Source organism: Heptranchias perlo, chromosome 4, assembly GCF_035084215.1.
Source record: "Heptranchias perlo isolate sHepPer1 chromosome 4, sHepPer1.hap1, whole genome shotgun sequence".
Classification (NCBI taxonomy): Eukaryota; Metazoa; Chordata; class Chondrichthyes; order Hexanchiformes; family Hexanchidae; genus Heptranchias; species Heptranchias perlo.
In genome coordinates this window covers 123,559,549-123,585,981 of record NC_090328.1, presented here as the reverse complement: position 1 = coordinate 123,585,981, position 26,433 = coordinate 123,559,549, and the positions used below count along the sequence as shown (strand labels likewise).

Genomic DNA, 26,433 nt, shown 5'->3' with positions numbered 1-26,433 from the left:
TCCGATGAGATGTGAAACTGCCCTCTCGGGTAGACGTAAAAGATCCCATGGCACTATTTTGAAGAGCTGAGGAGTTTTCCCTGGTGTCCTGGCCAATATTTATTGCTCAACAAACATTAAAACAGATCTGGTAATTATCTTATTGCTGTTTGTGGGAACTTGCTGTGTCCAAATTTCCTGCCACATTTCCTACATTACAACAATGACTACACTTCAAAGAGTACCTAATTGGCTATAAAGCACTTTGGGACGTCCTGAAGTAGTGAAAGGCTCTATATAAAAGCAAGTCTTTTTTTCCTTTTACTATAAATTGCATAACAGTTCACAGAGATGAATAAAATCAATTTTCTACTTAAAATCTAATATCTTTATTCTGATGCCAACATGACAGTCCAAGGCACACAAGACTAAAGAGTAGACAAGTGATCAGGCGAGACCAAGCTCGAGTTAATGCCTGAATAACTGTAAAGGACAGCAAAGAATGAGACACAGAGGCAATCCAGCCAGCTCATCTCAATTACCTCCTGGTTCCATCAGTGTAAATGCATGGCAAATATATTACATTGCCTCCAACAGGCCTCCCATAGATGGCTGCTGGTAAAGATGTGGGAAACACCAAGCCAAATGGCCTACGAGTCCTACCTACAATTCATCTAAAGTACAAATTTAGCTCAGATGTCCATGTCTAATGAAGCAGAGTTCCAAGATTGTAAATGGGCCAGCGTATGGCAAGTACATTGCAGTATCTCCAACGGGTCTCCTAAAGGCAGTTGCTGATCTCATCTTTGGATAAGTGATGAGGTGATGCAGCATCGCAATCTGCTGTTCAATGGCTGGCAAAGTGGAGGTGCTACTGCATCAGGTGGATGTGAAGATGGCTGCCCTTGTTTGTCATTCATCAGTGCAGCCTGGCAGGAGGTGGCAGCAAAAAAAGTGGAGGGGGGTGACTATAATTATTAGTAGTCATCTCTACAGGTTGGCTGCAAGTGTCCACGGAGCAGATGGCACAGATGGGCAACTGGTTCCATGCTAACCCAGAGCCTGCAAAGGTAGTTGTCCTCAGTCATTGCTAGAAAGGAGCATTGGGGCTTGCAAATACATCACTCACAACCTTCAGTGCTAATTTGAACTTGACTCGCCGATTGATAGGGAGCCTCATCACTGTCTAAGCTCCAGTGAAATCATGTAATGCAAGAGCTCTTTATAGATCCCCATTTTTCAGCTGTTTCCATTCTAAAGTCTGCTTCAATTACAGTCAGCTGTCCAGTGAATTACATAATATGCAGCTAATTTACGTTCCACATAAACACACCATCAGAAGAAAAAAATCCTTTTACTTTACTACATTTTTTTGGAAAACATTTTTTGTAAAATTGCAAATACTAAACACCAAAAATGTACTTTTAAAAACAAAAGGCTAAAGATCTCAGTTTCTAACAGCTCCAATTGCTCAGAGTATTGCTTAGCCAAACTCCAGAGCACTAACTCAATCCTAGCCTGAGAAGGAGCAAAACTGTGCAGGGTTTCATTTAAACTCATGATACTTAAATTAATCGTGGCTCCTTTTTAGAGAGGCTATTTTAGGCCAATATATAATACCTGCCAAAAAAAAATTCCCAACACAAAAGTGGGGCCGATCTACCCATTTGGCTTCTAACTAGAATTTCTGGTCCCCAGCACCCATTTTACTCCTGCACCACCAGCTTTTAAAAGCTGGAAAAGCTACCCATGATGTCAGGTTGACTTTACAAGCTTTTATATACTCCACCACATCTAAATCTCAAATGCCAGTTCTGTATGGAAGAATCTTTTTGGGTTGCAAAATTAAAACAGTGTCACCCTTTTGAGTGTAGAGTAAAAAGGCAAATGCATAAAAGACCAATGGTGTTAGTGTAAGATTCTGCAAGTGAAAGATTAAACTTGGATATGGGAGATCAACAATAATGAACCGTTAAGCCTCTAAAGCGCCAAGATGTCAAATATAACTATAAATGAGTTAATTCCCACAAATTTCTTACCGTGTGAAATAGTAGGTTACTACAGCTCCAGCCACTATCATCTGCTGACAGGCCAGTATGAACTCACTGACCCAGATGAGACCAACTAGATGATAAATCCAAGTATACTGTAAAGGACCAGATACTTTAAATTCTACATAGCCTTCTTCATTTTTTTCAGGATATCCTACAAGAAGGGGGAAAAAAAAGCAGAAATTGTGTTTTCAAGATGGGTTGTGGTATTTTTGAAAAAAAAAATCAAATGTTTGACATTTTACTTATTCAGCTTTATTTATGCATTATTGTGATTGGTTGAATTGTGAACAAGGGACAAAAAACACTTTAACCCAAAATTCTGGCATATAGCTCCTTCAAAAAGGCAAATTAGTATAGGTGAAAGAAAAAAAATAAGACCAGACCCAGGAACTGTAGAGTTATGAAGTGAAAGGTTAAATTTTGGTGAGTGATATTTAGTTTACAGCAACAGCAATCCGGTACAGAACTTATTCAGAACAACATGAAGTTTTCAAATGTTGCTACACTTTCGCTTTGATCTGTTCTGTACTGTGGCTCTATGCCGGAGAAAGCAAAACCTGATATCCATGGCGTGGTCTATTTTCACAAACATACAAAGAATATTTGAAGGAAAAGGGTGAAGGGCTCCATCTACACACATGCGTGACCAATTTTTATCTTTGACTATCTGATGGCTGGGGGAAAGGGAAGGCAAGGTGAACTTTTTGCATAAAGTTAGGGGGGAAAATGAATGATTTCCAAGCAGTTAATTCAGTCTACTGTAATATAAATCTGATCAAATAGAATTTTCATCTTTGAGTCAGCTCCATTACAAAATATGGAAGTTAATTAAATGTAACTTTGCGCATCCTGAGCTATCGCAAGCAACAGGATCCCATTTGATCTTTGAATTTGGAAGGCAAGATTCTCTTTTGTTTCTCACCATTTTCTTCAGTTGACTTTTCTTGTGCCACATTACCAACCCAACTTACTAATGGCTGGCTTGAAATGTGTGTACTATAGAGAATAGGAAACAGGTGGACCATCTGGACAACAGCTTCGTAGGCTCCAAAGTACAATTTCAAGCCAGCCATTAGTATGTGTACAAGAGATTCTGGGATGACTCTCCCTTACATTTTTCTCTCCATGCAGCTGTGGAGAAAAACCCAGCCTTGTAAGAACGTGAAGTCAGTAACTCAATGGATGAAAGATCTTCGTCATAAATTCATATCCAATCATAACATGTGCATTAACTATTCTTAGACAATGTACTGTGAAGTGTACATTCATGGATCAATTTCGTGATCACACAAGTTTCAATATTTGACACTAGACTAACTATCCCTTTATGAAGGGGGTGTACAGATATTGTCACTGGCTTCCCAGAATTTGGTCTTGACTGTGATCGAGGCAACTTTTTTGACAAAAGAGCAATGCTATAGTTTCTAAGAAGCTGTAAATATACTGTGGAACACAAAAAACATTCCCAACATGTTCTACAACCTGCACAAAGGTTTCAAAAGCACTCAAGGATGGGAAGAAATGTTTTGCAAAAAGCATTTTTATGATCACGATCTGTCGATGTAAGCCTACAGAAAGGTAAATTCTGCAAATGTATAATCCTACCTGCAGTACCCAATAAGAGTAGGACGGCAACCCAATAGATCCAGAAAAATGCCAAGGCCAGGAAAGTCCAGAGTGGTTGAAAGACTAGAAGTGGAACGTGAACAAACACTTTCCCTGCCACATGGAATAAGGCGATCGTAAGAGCCACTCGCTTCCTCATTATTAGTATTAGCAACAGTAAAATGACCTGCAAAATTAATTTTAAAAGGAATAATTTTACATTCTTTTCCTTCCATCACCCAGACTTTTGTTAACATGGATATTAGGAAAGGAGTTGCAGCCGCACACCTTGGGGTGCAATGCATTAGTGCCCCAAAGTTGTAAGCTGCCCTGCAATACTGTTCAGTCTATTTACAAAAGATGCAAAAAGTTGGTAGACACTTCCAAAGGCGGCGGTACCCTACAATAATCTGAGTACATAGTGGACTTGCATATCTCCAAAGATTTGAACGTGGAGATTTAAAAGCCCAATCTCTTAGCTGAGGAATGGGGTATGGTGTTATAAATGTTCTGTTTTTATTTAATTCACCAACAAAGGGCATTTCTTAGGGATGACAAATAAATCAGTGAATGTCAACCTACATCTCAATGGTTACAAATTAAGGTTAGTAATTCCACTGATGCTGCAACTGCTTTCACACATGGTATCGAGTTGCTGCCTTTCTCATGTGACTGCACATTAGAATTTTACTGGCTAGTCGTGTCGACTGTTAGAGAGCAAGATGTACATTCTAGCACAGTCACTGGAAGCCATGTTTTTCTACTATATGTACTAAAGTCATAGAAGCAACAATCAGGATCATGGTCCACCTCCAGCACTGTCCCAACAAAGCTAGCATCTCTCCTGAAATGGCTTTTGCCCAGCATGATCATCTGATGTCCCCCAACAGCTCCCTCCTTTTCCTTATTTATACACTGGCTGTCATTTACAGTCATGAAATGTATGCTGATGACATCCAGCTCTATCTCTCTGCCACCCGCCTAGACTGCTTAGCCAATATTAAGTTCAGGATGAAAAAGAATTTCCTTCAAGTAACTATCTGGAAGAATAGAGCCATCCTGTTTGGTTCCTGCTAAACTCAGCACCTCTTCTAGACTCCCTTTCTCCGTCTGGCAGTTGCCCCCCAGGATAAACTTGACAGTGCAAGGGCTTTATTGACCGGTTTCACATTAAGCTAAGCGTCAAACCCCACATCATAGTCATTTCCAGGATCAACTCTCTCCACCTCCGCACGACTTCATCCCCATGATTGCTGAAACGCTTATCCATGCCATTATCACCTTCAGACTCAATTACTCCAACACTACCTTTGCCAGCCTCCCTAGTTCCACCCTTCACAGATTGTAACTTGTGCAAATCTCTGCCACCCGCTTACTATCCCACACTAAGTCCTGCCATTGTCAACTTTCATTGGCTTCCTTTTCCCGAACAAATGGATTTCAAAATCCTTGCCCTCATCGACAAGTCCCTCACAGCCGTACCCTCTCCTACTTCTACAACCTCCTTTAGTCATTATGGTCCCGCAATTGCCATTCCCCTTCCAACTCTGGACACTCTCGCATCCTGCCTTCACCTTCAGCCATATCTGGCTCACATCACATTCAGTCACCACCATAATCATTCTCCCATTACTACTTTCTCATCTTTCTGATGTGCTTTGGGCTGTATAATTACTCGAAAAGTGCTGCATACAGCAAGTAGCTGTAGATATTGTAATATGCTTTTATTGTATTCACATATCCATGTTAGCTTGAATGTGACATTCATTCCAACATGAATGTGAATACAGAGTGTAACGCTCATACTAACATGGATATGCAAATAGAATAAATGCATACTGCAATTAATTGATTAGGCTGACTTAAAAATGGCAAAAGATGTAATATTTATTCATGGTTATCATTTAAATTCTGCTACAGAAAAAGTTCTACAGATTCTACCCTGCAATTTCTCAGATGTTGAGATCTCAAAATCATCCAGGGTATTTGCAAGAGGCATCAAGCTGGAGACACATTCTGGAGGGCTGCTGAAGACATACAATAATCAGAGATCACATAACCATCACAATAAATAGTAATGAAAGTATGAAAATTATTTCCCTACAGCAGTTTGGGAACATTTATAAACACAACAGCGATGATCTTCAGGTATTCAGTCATCAGATAAATGCTCCATTTATTGCTGCCAGATATTTTCTGTACCAGATTTCAAAATGGTAACCACAAATGGAAAAGACAATTCAACCCTCCCTACTAGTTGCATGCCACCTACACCTCACCTATACCAACATGGATACGAGAGCATGATAAACAAAAATTGCAATTACCACACAACCTGGCTGCTATTTCTACACCTAAATCAGCAACAATTTTAAATAAATTGTAAGTGGAACACTCACCGTGACTACTGTTGCAACAATGGCATACACCAAAAGAGCCTTAACATTATCAAGTGACACCTTGGTGTCCTCTTCATTTGACTTTTCTTTGAGCAACTTCTTATGGTCAACATACAACCACCAAAGAACAGCTGTACCACCTGCATTGGGGAAAGAGGACAGGGGAGGGGGAGGAAACAGTTAGAAAGATAGACAGCTTTAAAAAAAGATAAAAAAACAAAGGCAAAAGTTGGAGGAAAGCAGTGTTCTCGGATGGTTCTAGGGCTGGAGAAGGTTACAGAGATAGGGAGGAGTGAGGCCATGAAGAGATTTGGACACAAGGATGAGAATTTTAAAATGAAGGCATTGCTGGACCAGGGAGCCAATGTAGGTCAGTGAGTATAGGAGTGATGGGTGAACGGGACTTGGTGCGAGTTAGGATATGGGTAGCAGAGCTTTGGATAAGCTTATGTTTATGGAGGGTGCAGCATGGAAGGCATTGGTTTAGTTGAGTCTGGGGGTGACAACAGCATGAATAAGGGTTACAGCAGCAGATAGGCTGTAGCAGCAGATATACTGAGGCAGGAGCGGAGACGGGTGATGTTACAGAGGTGAAAATAGGTGCTCTTTGTGATAGAGAAATTATGACGTTGGAAGCTCAGCACGTGGTCAAATTGTATGCCGAGGTTGCGAACAATCTTGTTCAACCCGAGACAGTGGCTGATGAAGGAGATGGAATTGGTGGTAAGAGTATGGAGCTTGTAGTGGGGGTTGAAGATGATGGCTTCAGTCTTTCTAATGTCTAGACGTTGGACAATCTGTCTGACAACAAAGAGGTAGTGGAGGGGTCGAGACTGATGGTGTGGAGAGGTAGAGCTGGGAGTCATCTGTGTCCATGTGGAAGCTGACCCATATCTTCGAAAGATAGCAACAAGATGCAGCATGTAAATGTGAAAGAGGGGGCCAAAAATAGATCCTTGAGGTCTCCAGAGGCGACGGTGCGGAGACAGGAAGAGAGGCCATTGCTGGAGATGCTCTAGTTACAATTGGATAGGTAAGAGTGGAACTTAGCGAGGGCAGTCCCACTGAGTTGGGCAATGAAGGAGAGGCATTGAGGGAGGATGTGTCAACCATGTCAAAGACTGCAGAGGTCGAGAAGGACAAGGAGGGATAGTACACCAAGGTCACAGTCACTGAGGATGTCATTTGTGACTGATTACAACTGTTTCAGTGTTGTGACGGGGGCTGAAGCCACACTATTAAATTAGATATGAAACATGTTTTTTCACATCAAAACATCCTCTTGCATCCAAGCTCATTCCAATAACTATGCAGAAGATGCAAAGCACTATCTCTGGATCAGAGAAATATTCTCCCTTAATATGGAGAATTGAAAATAGATACATATAGATACCAAATATTCAAAACAGATTTAAAATATTTTTACCACTTACTATAATCAACTTACCAATTGAACCAAGGATGGTGAGAATTGTAAGGATCCAAACAAGTACTCTGGAAATGTATCTGATAACAACCATTAACAGCATCGACAAAACTGCCAAAACACAAAAAGGATTAACAAGTAACATCCAGAATTGAACTTTCAATGAACTGCAACATCGGTAAATAAGGTGGGAAGACAAACTTTTAGTTGAACTTGTATTTGCTACCTATTCAGAAGTAGAGTTACTTTTCTGAACAACTCTAGAACAAAAATGTTTGTGACTTTGACAATAACTTCTCTCCTCTGGGAACCTGGACTGCAATCCAGACTGGAGAGATGGAATAAAAATCTACTTTCTGCTGCTTCCTGGTAGACACAATTTATCCAAGTTTTCTATCCTTCCACTGAGAAGGTCATTTATCTTATTTCCTTTCTCATTAAATATCATGTTTCCGTAAACAGGAGAACAGTGCAACAGGAGTTGAGAGAGCGCTGTTGAGCTTAACAGTTTGTGTGTAGCTGCAAAGACAGTACATCAAAGACAAGTAAGCAAAATGGAAATGACCAATTTTTCTTCATTGTAGAGCACAGGTCCCCAATTACATCCAGACGAGGTCCATTCACCTCATTCACCAATTGTACTGAGATCCAGATAGGAATCAATCCTGGCTTTTATAGTGGCAATAGAAGTCTATATCTCTCTGTTACTCTCTCCCTTGCTCTGTGATTCCCACTCTCCCCCTTTCTCAGTGTTTCCTTGTTTCATCCCTTTCTCTGTTACTCTCCCTGGATGACGCAGATATTGTAGCAGACACTGTAATTTCAAAGAACAATGACATGACAATGCTCACCTGCATTAGAAAGTGGGAGCCTCCTGCCATTTATAGAGCAAATAATATATACCGTTCAACTCCGATGAAGATCAGCATTTTGAAAATTTGACTGTGGGCCAAACTATATTGAAGTTACCTAACGCCAACTCATTTTTAACGTACTGCTTTACAAAAAGCATTTGTAATTTCAATCATTTATATTCATTAACCTCATCCTTTTTTCTTCCTCCTTACTCCTGTGTTTTCATTTCCTCCTACTCTTCACTCTTAAAAACATTTCTTCTAGATTTTATTTTCACTTTTTCGCACTACCATTATTTTAACACAAGGTCAGTCACATAAATGTGAATCTTGTGCTAGGTTTCCATTTGCTGGGAGTAGATGTTACATGTGTAACTAAATTGCATGCTGCCGTTGTTGCTCCCACTGGTGGCCCTGACCTTGCGTGCTTTGTAAAGGTGACATTTTATTTCAAGCAATTGAACACAATGTTTTTCTATGTACGATTACAAACCAATTTTCCATTTTCACACTTCCATACAGGTTATGATTCCCACAAGTCCCCGCAGGTTTTTGAAAGTTGAGGTGACCATGACTCAAGACGCACGCACCCCTCAGCGGCACACGCACGCCAAATGAAAACAAATAGTTGACAAAGTTGAGTAAAAAAAATCTTAAAATGAAAACACTACGGCACTCAAGACAGTTCTATGGGTAAATTTAATCAGGTTATTGTGAAATACCTACGTTTTTGTTGTTACTTTGCTTGAAGCTCTATTTTGAATATGAAAAATCTGAGTTACAAGAAACAAATGGTGGGCAAAAATATTTACAATTTATCTGAGTAGTTTTATTGGATCACCTTCCTTTTTAAAGCACTGGTTTCCTTGACTGGTGACGGTCATAAGTTCTTGTGTTTTCTAATCACTTTCTATGTTTTTGATCTGTACAGACTCAGCACAGTTTTGTGATTTGCAACTTTAATTTGAGCCAATCATCAAGGCACAACAGGAACTAAGCGAACACTTTTAGGAAGTGCAAGCTACACACAAGACTTGATACATTACTAGCTGTAATGCTGTGCATAATGTAGAATATAACAGCACAACTAATTTATAGAGATTTGAACAGTGTTTATTAAAGTATTGGGGAGTGTTATTGGTTTTTGAGTTCAAGTATACTCCTTCTCAAGCCACAGGAGGTTGGTAGGGAAGATATTCTTGGTAGTTAAGTGGGAAGTGTATTAGAATACTGGGTATTTTAAAGCTGGTTCAAAGGTCACAATAGAGAACATAGATATAGGTTGCCAGCCGTTGTGAATTCCAATCCCCTCCCAGAATCTTTAGGGCAACGACATGATATTTGATACTGAGCTTGGAAGCTGGTTTTAGTTATTTAAAGCACTTAGTGCACATATGCTGTACTTGGATAGAGCGTAAAAGTAATCCTGTTCCGTGCCCCACTCGTGTGCTATAGCAATGTTCCCACCCAGGAACACAATTATAGTGGTGCAATGGGGGGGGGGGGGGGTGGAGGGGGATGGGGGGGGGGGGGGGGGGGGGGAAGAGTTTAAAGAGAGCACCCATACAGCCACAAGAGGGACCAGGGAAAGGCCAACACAAGGGGTGGGGGAGAGGAGAAATAGGAAACACCACAGGAGGGACCTGTTAGAGGCAGTGGGTGATCTGCAGGCGAGAGGAATGATCTTTAGACCGGTCAGCCTAATAGCACTGAAGAATGGTGCCACCTAGCTTGAAGACTCACAATTATACTAAATAGGCAAGTTCAAGCACAAGGGAGACACAAAGTTTTACACAAGATAGAGATTCACAGCCTCCATTCTCCTACACCCCTTTCTCCTCAATATGACCAGACCTTGTTCCCAAAAGATATGCACAGACCCTAGGCCCTCACCTCAATAATCCTGAACTGCAAAACCTCTCTGACCCTCTCCACAGTATTTCAACATTCCCCTTCTCCCAGATCCCAGGACCCCCAACAGTCTCAAATCTCAGCACCCCCATCCAAATGCTTCCACACTAACAAACTTCCTTCCTCAATGCTCCCGGACCCTGGCAGTCCAACCATTGCTTCTGAAGCCTGCAATCCCCCTCCCAAATAGCACAACTATCGCTCCAACCACTACCACATACCAGCATCTCCCTCCCCATATTCCTGGACCCAGGAGCTGCGAAAGGCCGGTGGAGTGCGAGAGGCCAGAAGAGTGTAGAATTTACCCTCAAATGTCAGTGACTAGATACAAGTATTGAAATTTTCATTTATATAATCTTATTGAACTGAGTCTACATTTATTTTAAATTTACTTTTATTTTTAGCTGTTCAGTGCTACAAATTGTTCAAAGTTGTTTATTCTGTGCCTTAACTGTGAGCTGGTTTGAGGTGTCAATAGCTAATTAGTTACAAAAGAGGTCATAGAGTTATACAGCACGGATAGAGGCCCTTCGGCCCATCGTGTCCGCGCCGGCCATCAGCCCTGTCCACTCTAATCCCATATTCCAGCATTTGGTCCGTAGCCTTGTATGCTATGGCATTTCAAGTGCTCATCCAAATGCTTCTTGAATGTTGTGAGGGTTCCTGCCTCCACAACCCTTTCAGACAGTGAGTTCCAGACTCCAACCACCCTCTGGGTGAAAAAGTTCTTTCTCAAATCCCCTCTAAACCTCCCGCCTTTTATCTTGAATCTATGTCCCCTTGTTATAGAACCCTCAACGAAGGGAAAAAGCTCCTGAGTATCCATCCTATCTGTGCCCCTCATAATTTTGTACACCTCAATCATGTCCCCCCTCAGCCTCCTCTGCTCCAAGGAAAACAAACCCAATCTTCCCAGTGTCTCTTCATAGCTGAAGCGCTCCAGCCCTGGTAACATCCTGGTGAATCTCCTCTGCACCCTCTCCAAAGCGATCACATCCTTCCTGTAGTGTGGCGACCAGAACTGCACACAGTACTCCTGCTGTGGCCTAACCAGTGTTTTATACAGCTCCATCATAACCTCCTTGCTTTTATATTCTATGCCTCGGCTAATAAAGGCAAGTATCCCATATGCCTTCTTTACCACCTTATCAACCTGTTCCGCCGCCTTCAGGGATCTGTGAACTTGCACACCAAGATCCCTCTGACCCTCTGTCTTGCCTAGGGTCCTCCCATTCATTGTGTATTCCCTTGCCTTGTTAGTCCCTCACCAACCCATCTATATCGTCCTGCAGACTGAGGCTATCCTCCTCGCTATTTACCACCCTACCAATCTTTGTATCATCAGCGAACTTACTGATCATACCTTTTACATTCATATCCAAGTCGTTAATGTAGACCACAAACAGCAAGGGACCCAGCACCGATCCCTGTGGTACCCCACTGGCCACAGGCTTCCAGTCACAAAAACAACCTTCGACCATCACCCTCTGCCTTCTGCCACTAAGCCAGTTTTGTATCCAAAGTGCCAAGGCACCCTGGATTCCATGGGCTCGTACCTTCTTGACCAGTCTCCTGTGGGGGACTTTATCGAAGGCCTTACTGAAATCCATGTATACCACATCCACTGCGTTACCCTCATCCACACGCCTAGTCACCCCCTCAAAAAATTCAATCAAATTAGTCAGACATGATCTTCCCTTGACAAAGCCATGTTGACTATCCCTGATTAATCCTTGCTTCTCCAAGTGGAGACTAATTTTGTCCTTCAGAATTTTTTCCAATAATTTTCCTACCACTGATGTTAGGCTCACTGGCCTGCAGTTCCCCGGTTTTTCCCTACTCCCCTTCTTGAATAATGGTATTACATTAGCGGTTCTCCAGTCCTCTGGCACATCCCCTGTGGCCAGAGAGGTTCTGAATATATGTGTCAGAGCCCCCGCAATCGCCTCCTTTGCCTCACACAGTAGCCTGGGATACATTTCGTCCGGGCCTGGGGATTTATCCATTTTTAGGCCTGCTAAAACCACCAATACCTCCTCCCGCTCGATGTTAATATGTTCGAGTATATCACAGTCCCCCTGCCGTATTTCTATGTCTACATCGTCCTTCTCCATAGTGAAAACAGATGCAAAAAATTCATTTAGAACCCCTCCTACATCTGCCGGCTCCACACACAGATTGCCATTTTTGTCCCTAATGGGCCCTATTTTTTCCCTAGTCATCCTCTTACCCTTAATATACTTATAAAACATCTTAGGATTTTCCTTTATTTTGCTCGCCAGTGTTATTTCATGGCCCCTCCTTGATCTCCTAATTTCTTTTTTAAGTATCCCCCTGCACTTTTTGTACTCCTCTAGGGCTTCCTCCGTCTTTAGCCTTTTGCATCTGCCAAAAGCCCTCCTTTTTTTCCTAATCCATTCTCGTATATCCCCTGACATCCAAGGTTCCCTGGAGTTCTTGGAACCACCCTTGACCTTTACGGGAACATGTTGCCATTGTATGGTCTCAATCTCCCTTCTGAAAGACTCCCATTGCTCCGATGCGGATTTTCCTACAAGCAGCTGATCCCAGTCCATTTTGGCCAGATCCTGCCTTATCCTATTAAAATCGGCCTTCCCCCAATTTAGAACCTTTATTTCCGGCCCCTCCCTGTCCTTTTCCATGACCACCTTAAATCTCACCGAATTATGGTCACTGTCACCAAAGTGCTCACCTACGAGCACTTCTTCCACTTGGCCGGCCACATTCCCTAGAATTAGGTCCAGTACCGCCCCCTCTCTTGTAGGACTTTCTACATGCTGGCTCAAAAAGCTCTCCTGGATGCACGTTAAGAATTTTGTACCCTCTAAGCCTTTTACACTCTGAGTATCCCAGTTAATATTGGGGAAGTTGAAATCCCCCACTATTATTACCCTATTATTTGCACAATTTTCTGAGATTTGCCTACATATCTGTTCCTCTATCTCCCCCTGACTGTTTGGGGGCCTATAGTACACTCCCATCAAAGTGCTTGCCCCCTTTTTGTTTTTAAGCTCCACCCATATGGCCTCATTAGAGGAACCTGCTAATATATCATCCCTCCTTATGGCAGTAATTGATTCTTTAATTAATATTGCGACCCCCCCTCCTCTTATACCTCCCCCTCTGTCTCGCCTGAAGATTCTGTACCCCGGAATATTGAGCTGCCAGTCTTGCCCCTCCCTCAACCATGTCTCTGTGACAGCAACAATATCATACTCCCATGTGTTTATCAACACCTTCAGTTCATCCACCTTATTCGCAAGACTCCTTGCATTAAAATAGATGCCATCCAGCCTTGCCCTCACATATTTGGCCTGTCTTCCAAGCTGACTTGTTTTTTTCTCTATATTTGGCTGCACATCACCCCCTATTGTAGCTCCACTCTGTATCCCATCCCCCTGCCAAGTTAGTTTAAACCCCCCCCCCCCAACAGTGCTAGCAAACCTCCCCGCAAGGATATTTGTCCCGCTCTGGTTCAGGTGCAACCCGTCCGACTTGTACAAGTCCCACCTTCCCCAGAAGCAGGCCCAGTGATCCAGGAAACTGAAACCCTCCCTCCTGCACCAACTCTTTAGCCACGCATTCATCTGTTCTATCCTCCTATTTCTATACTCACTAGCCCGTGGCACTGGGAGTAATCCAGAGATTACAACCTTTGAGGTCCTGCTCTTTAATCTGCTACCTAGCTCCCTAAATTCTTGATGCAGGACCTCATCTCCCTTCCTACCTATGTCGTTGGTCCCAATGTGGACCACGACCTCTGCCTGCTCACCCTCCCCCTTGAGAATGCCCTGTAGCCGCTCAGTGACATCCATGACCCTGGCACCAGGGAGGCAACAAACCATCCTGGAGTCACGTTTACGGCCACAGAAACGCCTGTCTGTTCCCCTTACGATAGAATCCCCTACCACTATAGCTCTTCCACTCTTTTTCCTCCCAGCCTGTGCAGCAGAGCTACCCCTGGTGCCAGGAAGTTGGCTGCTGCTGCCTTCCCCTGATAAGGTGAGAGGGCAGAAGAGCGTGGAGTTTAACCTTAATTTTATTTCTTTCTCCACCAATCAATACTTGTGCAAAGAGAATACGAGAAGTTCCTGTCTCTCCCTCAGCCATGTGGATGGTGCTGGTGGAAATTCAGGCCAACACTAAGTTAGATAGAAAAGAAATGGCAAAGCAGGGAACCCTCGCGATGTGTGAAAAGTGCAATACGTGGGCCATTATTGGTGCACCATGGATCATGGAGCAGTACATTTGCTCTCAATGTCAGAGGGAAAAAAATGTCTTTGGAACAGAGGATCTCTGTGCTTTGAGCAGCACTTGGCCACATTCCACATCAGAGAAGATGAGCGGTTTCTGCATCGTACTCTCCAGAACATGGTCATCGAAGAGGTAGTGAGAGCCCATCCACACGGCTGAGGGAGAGACAGGACACTCGGGTGCAGGGAACCCACGAGTTACTGGAACTGTCCAAAAGTTAGTGTTGCACAAGGAGGAGATGGACAGTGATAGCAACTCAAAGGGTGGCCCTGAACAACAATGCAGCACCACGGAGCAAGGGACTACCAAAACGGGTGAGAAGCAGGAAGATTGGCAGCAGCAGGAGTGAGGGATTCCATAGTCGGAGTATAGGTAGCCTTTTCTGCAGGTATGTTCCCTCCCTGGTCTGTTCAAAGGTGAAGGACATGGTTCACAACAGAAAAGTTTAGAGGAAGAACAAACAAAATGGGCATACACTGAAAAAAACCCAAAGAGCAGGGGAGTTCTCCCCGATGTCCTGGCCAATATTTATCCCTCAACCAACACCTCAAAACAGATTATGTGGTCATTATCTCATTGCTGTTCGTGGGACCTGGTTGTGCGCAAATTGGCTGCTGCGTTTCCTACATTACAACAGCAACTACACTTCAAAAGTATTTAATTGGCTGTAAAGTGCTGAGAGATGCCCTGAGGTCATGAAAGGAGCTATATAAATGCAAGTCTTTCTTTCAAAAAACACCTAATCTCTCTGTTCTATCCATCTCTGCCACTATCCCCAATAATACAAATCAGCCTCAATTACATCCCCTGCATGGCACTTTAACAAGAAACCAAGGGAAATCTAGTCTCAAAAGTAATGAACTCTGGCTTTGATTCTTTTTGCCGAGTTCGGAAGCATTTTATCAGCATGCTGATCCGTCCTGCTCTATACCTATGTATCAGACAAGGGCCAGACTTACAATTTTGCAACTCTACAGCATGTCAAAATATTTACAGATTCCACATTTCCATTTAAAGTGCCCCAGGAATACTAAAATCATATTTATGACTAATAAGAAACAAAATATTAAAAAAGGACAAATGGCATTTGTGTTCGAGATCTAAAAAGAGAATACAGTTCTATAATGCTAGTGGCAGTTCATAAAATTTCCAATTAGTTGAGAGGTACAGTTATTCCTAATGTCAAGTGTATCTTTGTAAGAAATAAAACATAACAAAAAAACAGGGGTGTACATTATTTTGTGATGCCACATCTTGCTAAATATAACCAAAGCACTCACCCTAAATTACATTACTCAATAACAACTCCTGGTTCAATATTGCTTAAATTTATTTTAATAGGATGGATTCAAGAATCATTACCTAGAGATAATAAGCAAAGTCCCACTATAATTTCTTTGCTGGTCATTATTCCAGTAATCACTCTCTGCAAGACACTATTGTCACTGATGAAGGTGGTCAGGCCCTTAATAAACTTCATATAGCAGCCATTTTCCACTGGGGCACAACGATGGAAGAATGGTACAGGTATACTAGTGTAAAACAAAAAGACAGAATAAATGGAATGTCAAATTAATATCAATAATGGAGATGATTGACAGTGATAGGCACAACTACATTTTATATATATATATATTTACAAATGTCAAACCTATTCGAGCTTCAACAATTATTCCTTATTAACAATGCAAATGGCAAAGAAAAGCAGCCAAATCAGAATGAGTTGTTTTTTTTTAAACCCAGCTTTCATTGCAGAATAAAACTGCACACAATTTAAAACAGCTTATAAGACGGTCATAAAGCATGTTACAATAGTATCTATAAAATAATCCATCACATTTTCTCAATGAAAATTTCAAATAATTTCAAAATATGAACCCATATTATCCATTGATATATTGTATGCATATCTTTTTCATAAATTCCTTCCATTTTTATTTTCACACCTCCACTCACTTCCCAACTCCCGAGAAGATTGCAGACATACTTCATTGCAGACTTCAGTCCCAATTAATGTGCTGTTCCATAACAGGTTAACAAGGAGTGCGGTCCTGAAACTCTGTCACCCCCGCCCTTCCCGGTTCCTCCCAATCCTTTCTTTTCTCTGCTCTTCCCTATCTGGAGTTGGAAGCGCTTTGATTCAAACTGCAACTTGCGTATTTGGGGTGATAATGTTTTACCTTTAGAGCCACTGAGCTGCTGATGAAGCTCAAAGAAACAGTGCAACGTGAAGAGACATGCAACATTATAACAAGAGACTGAGCAGTGTATGATGCAAAATATTATTATTTTTAGACTATTAAGTCAAGTTAAATGATTTCCCCCCCAACAATGCTCAATGAACAATAAAGCCCTTTCAAATAGAAACACACATGGAGATTAATTAAAACAATAATTGTATTCCTCCTTGTACATGGAGGTGTCTTTGATCGGACCCCAATATGAGTCTGCACCATATTTATGGATCAGGTAACCCCTGAATCACTTCTTCCTCCTTGCCATCTCATTTCTCAGGACATATGAAGACTCTGCAATTCTGGGAAATAGCCATGGCCTCCAGAGACCACACCAAGGTTTCAATGATGTCAGATACAGTATCAGGGTCAAAGTACTTTGGAATAGTCATGCTTCAGCATGGCTATTCCAAAGTATTATGAATTTATGAAAAAGATATGCATACAATATAACAGATAATATGGGTTCATATTTTGAAATTATTTACTTCTCTGAAGTGCCGATGTAGGCAAATCCACAAATTGAGAGAAGTAGACAAAAAACATTATTTTGAATGGCAAAACTGTCAAACGTGTCAGGTTTACATTGTTCAAAAGCATCAATGGGTTTTCAAGACCCAGAAATGATTCAATTTCAATCAGGGTAGATGCCTGGGAAACCGCTATTCACACCTTACTTGCTTAAGTGTTAAAAATGGCTAATATCTGAGTCACCTGACCATTGAAACAAATTTGTTTGAACATCAACCTGCTTTATCCAAGTATAGAGACATAATTGAGAACAAGCTCAGTGCCCAGGTTCCCTGCTTCACACAGCGTACACCATGTGAAGCAGCTAACAGGGGCTCCACATGACACTCATTGGACTCAGTGAGGTGCTAACAAAAACAAGATTTCTGATTGCTTGTTTCATGTTTTAAAAGCACTTCAGAAATTGGACAAGTCAAGCATTATACTTCCAGACCCTCCCCACCACCACCAGCCCCATGAATCAGTCTTCTGTGTAATTATCTCACTTGTAAATAAATCTGACTGCAGGTTTGAGCCTAAATGTAATGCCCTGAGTGTATTTATCACCTTTCAGACTATGTGGCCACAGATGTATAGCCCAATTAAGGTGTAATTGTTAGTTATTCCGCATGCTATTGCTTTGACAACATACAGAAGGATGCATGTTTCAGTTCACAGGAGAGTCGGTCTGCTTATGGCAACTGCTTTTTGCCACCAAGCATACTTTGACCTAATTGGTTTCAGAGTACAGCAAATTAAAGTGTTCGGAGAAAGTCCCGAGTGTTACAGGGATAGGAAGTCACTGATTTGGAGAATGAACAGAGCGAGAGAGATAATAGACCCTTAGGCAATTCATGAGTTAAATGGTAAAAGAATCAGAGGATGAATCAACTGCACAGATATGCAATTTATGGAGAAACTAGACAGCTGTGAACACAACTTCAATGGAAGACCTTATAATGGTAATTTGTTCACACATGCATGGGGCCTGGTGAAGTCAAAGATGATGACAAGTGAATCACCAAGGAATTTAAGAGAAAGGTTCCAGAGATAAGTAACAAAGACAAAACATCTAAATGGAATAATTAAGACAAAACTAATACCAGGCTTCATGAATGTAATGACAACACTCAGGGAAAAAAATAACTGAGAATTAACCGTGGTTTAGCTAACTTTAGAAACAACGTGTGAAAGGCAATAGTTTTGAGGGTACAAGCTAATTTCTAAAATACAGGAAAATGGCCTGACCCAGGATTAAACAGAGGCAAAGTTCAGAAGGCACACACTTCAGCAACAAAGGATACCATCAAGACTACAAACATTATTAGAATCCAGAGAGTGGAGAATCTAACATGTGATTAACACTTACTAATGTTGGTCATAGTAAAACACCAGGTTGGAGCAAAGCAGAGGTTTGGTGGGGGGGGGCGGGAGAAAGAAAGGCTCTTAGCCAAGATTATCACGGTTAGAGTTGGAGAAAAAATGCTGAACCTAAAAGGTCAATTTTCTCTCCAGAAAAAACAGCAATTAAACATCAGGATGAAGAGAGAAGTGGGAAAGAGACTCTCGGAGGTTTCACTTAATACCTTTGGCAAGAGACCAGAAGAGGCAGCTATGGTAAGGTAGCAAGACAACAGTCCATATATTTCACGCAATGGATGCCTCTTTTACTCCCTCTACCAATATGGCGGGCGACACACTTCCAGCATGTAATAAGTGCATGCGCTCCTCCCCTCCCCCCCCCCCCCCACCCCACATATTGGCTGCTTAGGCGCCAGTTTTGCACATGAAAAATGGGCGCGTGCCATCGAATTTCTAGGCCAATGTGTCCATATTTAGCAAAATCTAATAGCCCAGATCAGAAGTAAAGAAAATTTTAAATTGCCAATAACAAGTATCAACTCACTGAAGGACGCAAGACTGTAGAGATATCTAGGAAGGATACAAATATTTCAACTGTTCACTTAAAAAAAATTAATACACTTTGCATCTTAGAACACATGAAATCTAATTAGCTTTGATGAAAACACAAATTTTGGAATTGCTCAAATTTCAACACAGTTGAATAACCAAACACAAACTTCAAAATATAAACTCATATTAGTCACAGCTTATGGAGAAGTTTTACTCATAGCACAGAATACGTTTTTAAAGAAAAAAAAATGATTTTTGAAGTTTAATCACTGGAGTACATACAATTTCTTATACCGATTACCTTTGAAAATCCTACCTTGATTTAACAGGGAGTCGAGGACACAAAGTCGATGCTTCGGAGGAAGATGTATATTTTGATGGAAGCAGCTGATATGAGCAGAGGTGAGATCCTGCAACAAAAACAAGTTTTTTTTTGGTTTTTTTTATTAAAAAGATTGTCGACCTGCATATTCATTGCAGATTAGGCAAATCAAGAAAATAAATATTAAAACGTCACTTCATTAATAATACAGGTTTCAGACAAACTAGCAGCACTTAAACTTATTGGGCCAGAATTTACTGTCAAAATAACGGCAAGGCTAACGGCACTCTGCGCTATTTATGGGTAAACGGTATGGCAACATCAGGCAAGGAGCAGATGCACGGTTAAATGTTAAGTCCAAAAGCTGCTGTCCGAGTTGCGCCGCTCCACTGTTAGCTTTAGGAAAAAGTCATCTCACCCTTAGCCTCCCCATTTTCTTTTAAAAAAGGAATTTGCTGTATTTGCCCATTAAATACGCCAGAGAAAGTTAAGTCTCTTGCTTTTCCTTTGTTTCTTTTTTTCTCTCAATCCATTCTTTCTTTCTTTCCCTCTCTATTTCTCTTTCTATACCTGATTTGATATTGAATTCACCCCCCCTTTAACACACCCTCCTTCTCAGTCTTTTGTGTTTATTTCCCAATCCTTAAATCTCATTAATTAAGGAGTTAGTTGCCCTGTTCACTCAGGTCCCAGATGCCTGATTTCCCTTGCTGCGCCATTATCAGCTCGCACGGTCTCAAAATGTTTTAAGCCAAAGGGTGCAGGGGCAAGACTAACTTAACGGCAGGTACCATTAGATGTCCTGCTACAGCAAATTCTGGCCTATTGTTTCACCTGAAGAATGCAGGAAAGGTAGAAGTGGAACAAACCGTTCTGAACAGAAATAAGTTAAATTACTTGACAAGTATAGTCAGATTCTTTTTAAAATATCAAAAAAAACTTCAAATTCCCTATGTAAACAATAATAGGCATCCTCTGAATTTGAGGGAGAGATAGAGTCAGACAGACACAGATACAACCACACTATAGTGCACCCCTATTGTCTCATATTTCTAACCTCCCAAATTCTCTCTGGTTCCAGCTTTCCCTTTGAGTGCTCCTACACAACCGAGTACTCCAAGCATCAACATCCCCTCCATCACATTGCCATCACAGTCCAACCAGCCCAAGGTCCTTCCAGGCCCCAATTCTGTTGTGCTCCCAGGCCATCATCCATGACCAGTTAATAACCTAACAGTAAGGGAACGTTTATCTAACAGTGATCATGATATGATAGAATTCAATGTTAGGTTTGAAAAGGAGAAAGTTAACGCAGTTACTAACATTCTAGATTTTGGTATAGCTAACTTTAACGGGATGAGACAGAGACTGGCGACAGCAAATTGGTCAAAATTGTTATCGGGTAAAACTACAGATGAACTGTGGCAGGTGTTCAAAAAAGAATTTAGCTTAATACAGGGCCAGTAAGGGGCAAGAGCTCTACTTACCAAATAAAACAGCCATGGTTGACAAAAGAGGTGAGAGATAACATAAAACTAATAGGAAAGAGCATACAAAAGTGAAAAGAATAGTGCAGATCTGGGACTGGGAGAGATATAAAGAACAGCATAGGAAGATAAAAAAAGCTAGAGCTGCAAAAAGGGAATACAAAATGTTTTTACTTATTAGAGAAAAAAGTGGTCAAGGGTAATGTGGGCCCTTTAAAAACAGATGTGGAAAATATTGCAAATGAAAATAAGAAAAGGCAAACTTGTTGAATAATTACTTTGTGTCAATCTTCACAGTAGAGGGAAAGGATAATATACCTGACATTCCAGGGAAACTAATGATGAATCAAGGACTGGGACTCACTAAAAAGTTAACATAAGCAAGAAAACAGTTTTAGAAAAAATAATGGCACTAAAGACCAACAAATCCCAAGATCTGATGGTTTCTACCCCAGGATTTTAAAGGAAGCAGGTGAGGAAATTGCAGATGCTTTAGCCATAATCAGGAGGCACAAGTCAGGAGTGTGATGGAATATTCTCCACTTGCCTGGATGAGTGCAGCTCCAACAACACTCAAGAAGCTCGACACCATCCAGGACAAGGCAGCCCGCTTGATTGGCGCCCCATCTACCACCCTAAACATTTACTCCCTCCACCACCGGTGCACTGTGAACCATCTACAGGATGCACTGCAGCAACTCGCCACGGCTTCTTCGACAGCGCCTCCCAAACTCGCAACCTCTACCACCTAGAAGGACAAGGGCAGCAAGCACATGGGAACACCACCACCTGCACGTTCCCCTCCAAGTCACACACCATCCAGACTTAGAAATATATCGCTGTTCCTTCATTGTCGCTGGGTCAAAATCCCAGAACTCCCTACTTAACAGCACTGTGGGAGAACCTTCACCACGCAGACTGGAGCAGTTCAAGGTGGCTCACCACCACCTTCTCAAGGGCAATTAGGGATGGGCAATAAATGCTGGCCTTGGCAGCGACGCCCACATCCCATGAACAAATAAAAAAATCTTCTAAAGCTCTTTCGATTCAGGAATTGTCCCTTTAGATTGGAAAATTGCAAATGTAATTCCATTATTTAAGGTGAGAGAGAGAAACCAGGAAATTATGGACCTGTCCGTCTAACATCTGTGGTGGGGAAATTATTGGAATCTATAATTAAGGTAAGATTAACTGAGTACTTAGAGAAATCTGAGCTCTTGAGACAACGTGGATTTTTAAAAGGTTAGATCTTCTCTAACAAACCTAATTGAATGTTTTGAAGTAACTAAAGTAGTAGACAGGGGAATGTCTACGAATGTAGTTTATATGGGCTTCCAGAAGGCATTCGATAAGATTCCACATAAGAGACTATTAGCTAAAATGAAAGCTCATGGAATTGAAGGCAAATTATTGACCTGGTTAGGAGATTGGTTAGGCGGTAGAAGAGAGTAGGGATAATGGGTATGTACTCGAATTGGAAGGAAGTGACTAGTGATGTCCCACAAGGATCTCTGCCAAGGCCTCAACTATTCACTATATTAATGACTTAGAAACACAAGCCATATATCCAAGTTTGCCGCTGACAAAGATTGGTGGCATAGTAAGTAGTGTAGACAGGAGTATAAAATTACAAAGACATTGACAGTTTAAGTGAATGGACAAAACTGTGGAAGATTGATTTCAACACAGGTCATCCATTTTGGACCAAAAAAGGATCGATCCGAGTATCTTTTAAATGGTGAAATGCCAGGAACAGTGGAGGTCCGAAGAGATTTAGGGTCTACGTACACAGATCACTAAAATGTAGTGGTCAGATACAAAAAATAATCAAAAAGTCTAATGGAGTGTTAGCCTTTATAATCAGAGGGTTAGAATATAAAGGGGAGGAAGTTTTGCTACAGCTACACAAAGCCCTGGTTAGACTACATCTGAAGTACTGTGTACAGTTCTAGGCACCAGACGTCAAAAGGATATATTGGCCTTGGAAGGAGTGCAGCGCAGATTCACCAGAATGTTACCAGGGTTCCAAGGGTTAAATTATGAAGAGATTACATAAATTAGGCTTGTATTCCCTGGAATGTAGAAGGCCAAGGGGTGATTTGATTGAGGATTTTGAAAGGAATTGATAGGGTAGATAGAGAGAAACTTTTTCTGCTGGTGGGAGAGTCCAGGACAAGGGGACATAACCTTAAAATCAGAGCCAGGCCATTCAGAAGAGAAGTTAGGAAACACTTCTTTATGCAAAGGGTAGTAGAAGCGTGGAACACTCTCCCACAAAAAGCAGTAGATGCTAGCTGAAGTAATCATTTTAAATCTGAGATCGATAGATTTTTGCTAGCCAAGGGTATTAAGGGATATGGAGCAAGGATACGCATCGGCCACGATCTCACTGAACGGCAGAACAGTCTCGAATGGCTGAATGGCCTACTCTTGTTCCGATGTTCGTTCCAAGATCCAGCCCCTCTCCCACTCCCTCATATCCTGCAACCACTCAGGCTCATCGCCTTGCTTCTTCCTGGCCACAATTCGCTCCAGTGCCCCCTCAGCCCCAGCTTTCCTTTCAGTACTCCATGTTGCAGTACCTCTGTGCACATGCCACCTGGCTGCCTCCCATCTCCTTACATACCCTAGGTTTTAAAAAAGCTAAGAGATGGATGTTGAGTAAAGCAGTGATGGAACAAGTATGAAAGGCATACAGAGACCTAAGAGAGGAGATGCTGAAGATAAAGAGTGAGACAGAAGCAAGGGAAATAGAGCCATTATCTTGCGAAAAACATGCACAGAGATGGAGACAGAATTAAAATGAGGAAGAATTTCACTGAAATTCTGTAAATTTGTTAAATTAGGGAGACACTCCAGAGGACTGGAAGGCAGTCAATATAACTCAGTATTTAAAAGGCATAGCTAAAACTATAGACAAATACATTAAAGATCTGTTGTAGGGCAGTGTCTTCAAAGTAATTTTCAGAAATGAAGAGTAAGCACTTGAAAAAGCATAATTTATTAAAGGGCAGTCAGCACAGATCAAGAAAGGGAAGTTGGAGAATTCAAATGATGCTATTTACATCCTGAATGGAGGAAATGTCACTTATTACATACTTGGATTTTCAGAAAACATTTGAAAAAAGATTCTGCATTGGAAGTTAGTAGCTCAGATAAAGTATCACGGAATAGGAGATAGAATATCTTGCTGGATAGAAAATGGACTTTATAACGAGACATAAATGGGAACTTTTCAGGCCAGAAATGAGCAAATAGCCCAAGGTCCGGTCTCGAGACCCTTGTTACTTTTAACACGCAATTAATGGCTTGGATAAGAGGACTATTATTCACATTTCCTGCATTACGACAGTGACTACACTTGAAAAATACTTCATTGGCTGCTAAGCACTTTGGGAGGTCGTGAAAGGTGCAATATAAATACAAATCTTTTTTTCAAGCATAACTTGAAAGTCTACCATTGTAAGCAAGTTATCCATTAGGAGTCGATGGCAAAACTCACTATTTGAACTGCAACACTTCTATTGCCAGTTTTTCGCGACTGCCATCAGCTCATTCTGGATACGACAGAAAGGGCTCAAAATATATCTGCACCTAAGGCACGTGTACAGCAAGGGCAAAAATCTGCTTAATCCAGGAATGTCACAGCAATAAGAGGGAAGCCAGAAGCATAGTCCCACTGATTAGCAGTTAGGAAAGCATAAAAACAGCATTAGTCTACCCCACCAGATGAAATGTAAGTAACATTAAAAAGGAATGAAACAAAAAGACAGGAGCACCACCAAATCATAAGAACATAGGAACAGGAGGCGTCCATTCAGCCCCTCGAGCCTGTGCCATCATTCAATTAGATCGTGGCGGATCTATATCTTAACTCCATTAACCAGCCTTGGTTCCGTAACCTTTAATACACTTGCCTAACAAAAGTCTATCAATCTCAGTTTCAAAATTTTCAATTGATCCCCAGCCTCATCAGCTTTGAGGAAAGAGCGTTCCAGATTTCCACTACCCTTTGTGTGGAGAAGTACTTCTTGACATCACCCCTGGGCGGCCTAGCTCTAATTTCAAGGTTATGCCCTCTTGTTCTGGAGAGTTTGAATGCTGAGCTTAAATGTTAGCACGAGGGTCACAGCATAAATAAAACTACATTCTAATCCCTGATTCTTCTTTTCCGTCCCCCAGCCACCACTATCTTTTTGGTCTTACCATTTTTGGTTGCAAAATTCTGAACTTGCTTAAGTGTGTTCAGATCCGTCTCTGGACATTTAGCCACACACAGCGCTATGGAATCAATTTTCCAATTAATCATATCCACGTTACAGGGATCCAAGAAAAAGACATATCTGAGGGGGGAGAGAAAATACACCAAATATTAAAGTACCAAAAAGCACATTTTCAACTTTTTTTCCCCTGTTTAATTCTTTTTACCATCAATTAAAACTGGATACTGGAAGAAAACAAATGTAAAGCAGCAGCAGAGTTCATTTGTGTACTATTACTTTAATATTTAACATATTGCAGGGTCTTTTACTTGCAACGACTGAAAATGATCTCCAACACTTAACACTATAAAAGCCCCACTGATTAGTCCATGAGCCAAAGACAAAGAAATGTTAAGCAAATCCATGGATACACACACTCACTCGAGCACACAGAATGTGGTACTGGGATAGATAGAGGAAAAATGAAAGGAAACTATTAAGAAACAATTCAGCCATCACACCTCTTCAAATGCAGGTGGAAAAGGTAAGCAAATTTCCTTCCTTTTCAGTATATGCCCCAAAACCACCTACATTAATACATAATGATGCAGCACTCAGTTTTGCATTTCCTATAACGGTTCCAATGATATTAAACACATGGCTAAATCTTTCATTCCAACCTAAATTTACCTTTTTACAATAAATCGACCTATTTTTCAAAGACCAATAGGCTGTGGCATTGGGTCCCAAGGAGCCCAGCATCACAGAAATACATCAATGCCTCACTTTACACAGAGGCCATCACTAAAATTCATATTTGTACCTAGTCCTACTCTCCAATCAAAGTGGACACACTATTTCCTGGCTTCTTGTTGTTGGGCCAAAAAGTGCGGGACTGTTGCAGCATCAGTTATGACATTACATAAACAAAAGCAAAAATCAAATTAAAAACAGCAAAATCAAGGAAACCAAGTGGTACCCAGGTTTTTGGAGCTGAGGAGGTGGAAGGTCCTCATGTGGGAGCAGAGATGCCGCCACCAGGGCAGAACTTAAAAACCCGTGATTTTTTTTCCACCAAGATAATCTGTTTTACAGTATTTAAAAGTCAATTTTAAAAAGAAATAAGGGCTCATGTAGCTTCAACATAACATACAGATAACAGCATCTCTGCTATTAAAATCTGAAAATGAAGTATTCTGTATTTCCCATGGCCAGACTACAAATTATTATTTCATGTAACTTGATACATCCCAGATTCCTA

The 26,433-nt window shown here is 41.3% G+C and overlaps 1 protein-coding gene across 1 annotated transcript in view; it reads right to left on the bottom strand.

Moving 5' to 3' along the window:
* LOC137321268 (choline transporter-like protein 1) overlaps positions 1-26,433 on the bottom strand; it is a 77,224-nt gene that overhangs the window by 24,092 nt on the left and 26,699 nt on the right. The window contains exons 4-10 of the mRNA XM_067983615.1: positions 25,177-25,313; positions 19,478-19,571; positions 15,866-16,035; positions 7,485-7,574; positions 6,038-6,177; positions 3,639-3,825; positions 2,019-2,184 (exon numbers count right to left, since the gene is read on the bottom strand). Coding sequence (XP_067839716.1) covers positions 2,019-2,184; positions 3,639-3,825; positions 6,038-6,177; positions 7,485-7,574; positions 15,866-16,035; positions 19,478-19,571; positions 25,177-25,313 — 984 coding nt within the window. The remainder of the gene's footprint in view (positions 1-2,018; positions 2,185-3,638; positions 3,826-6,037; positions 6,178-7,484; positions 7,575-15,865; positions 16,036-19,477; positions 19,572-25,176; positions 25,314-26,433) is intronic.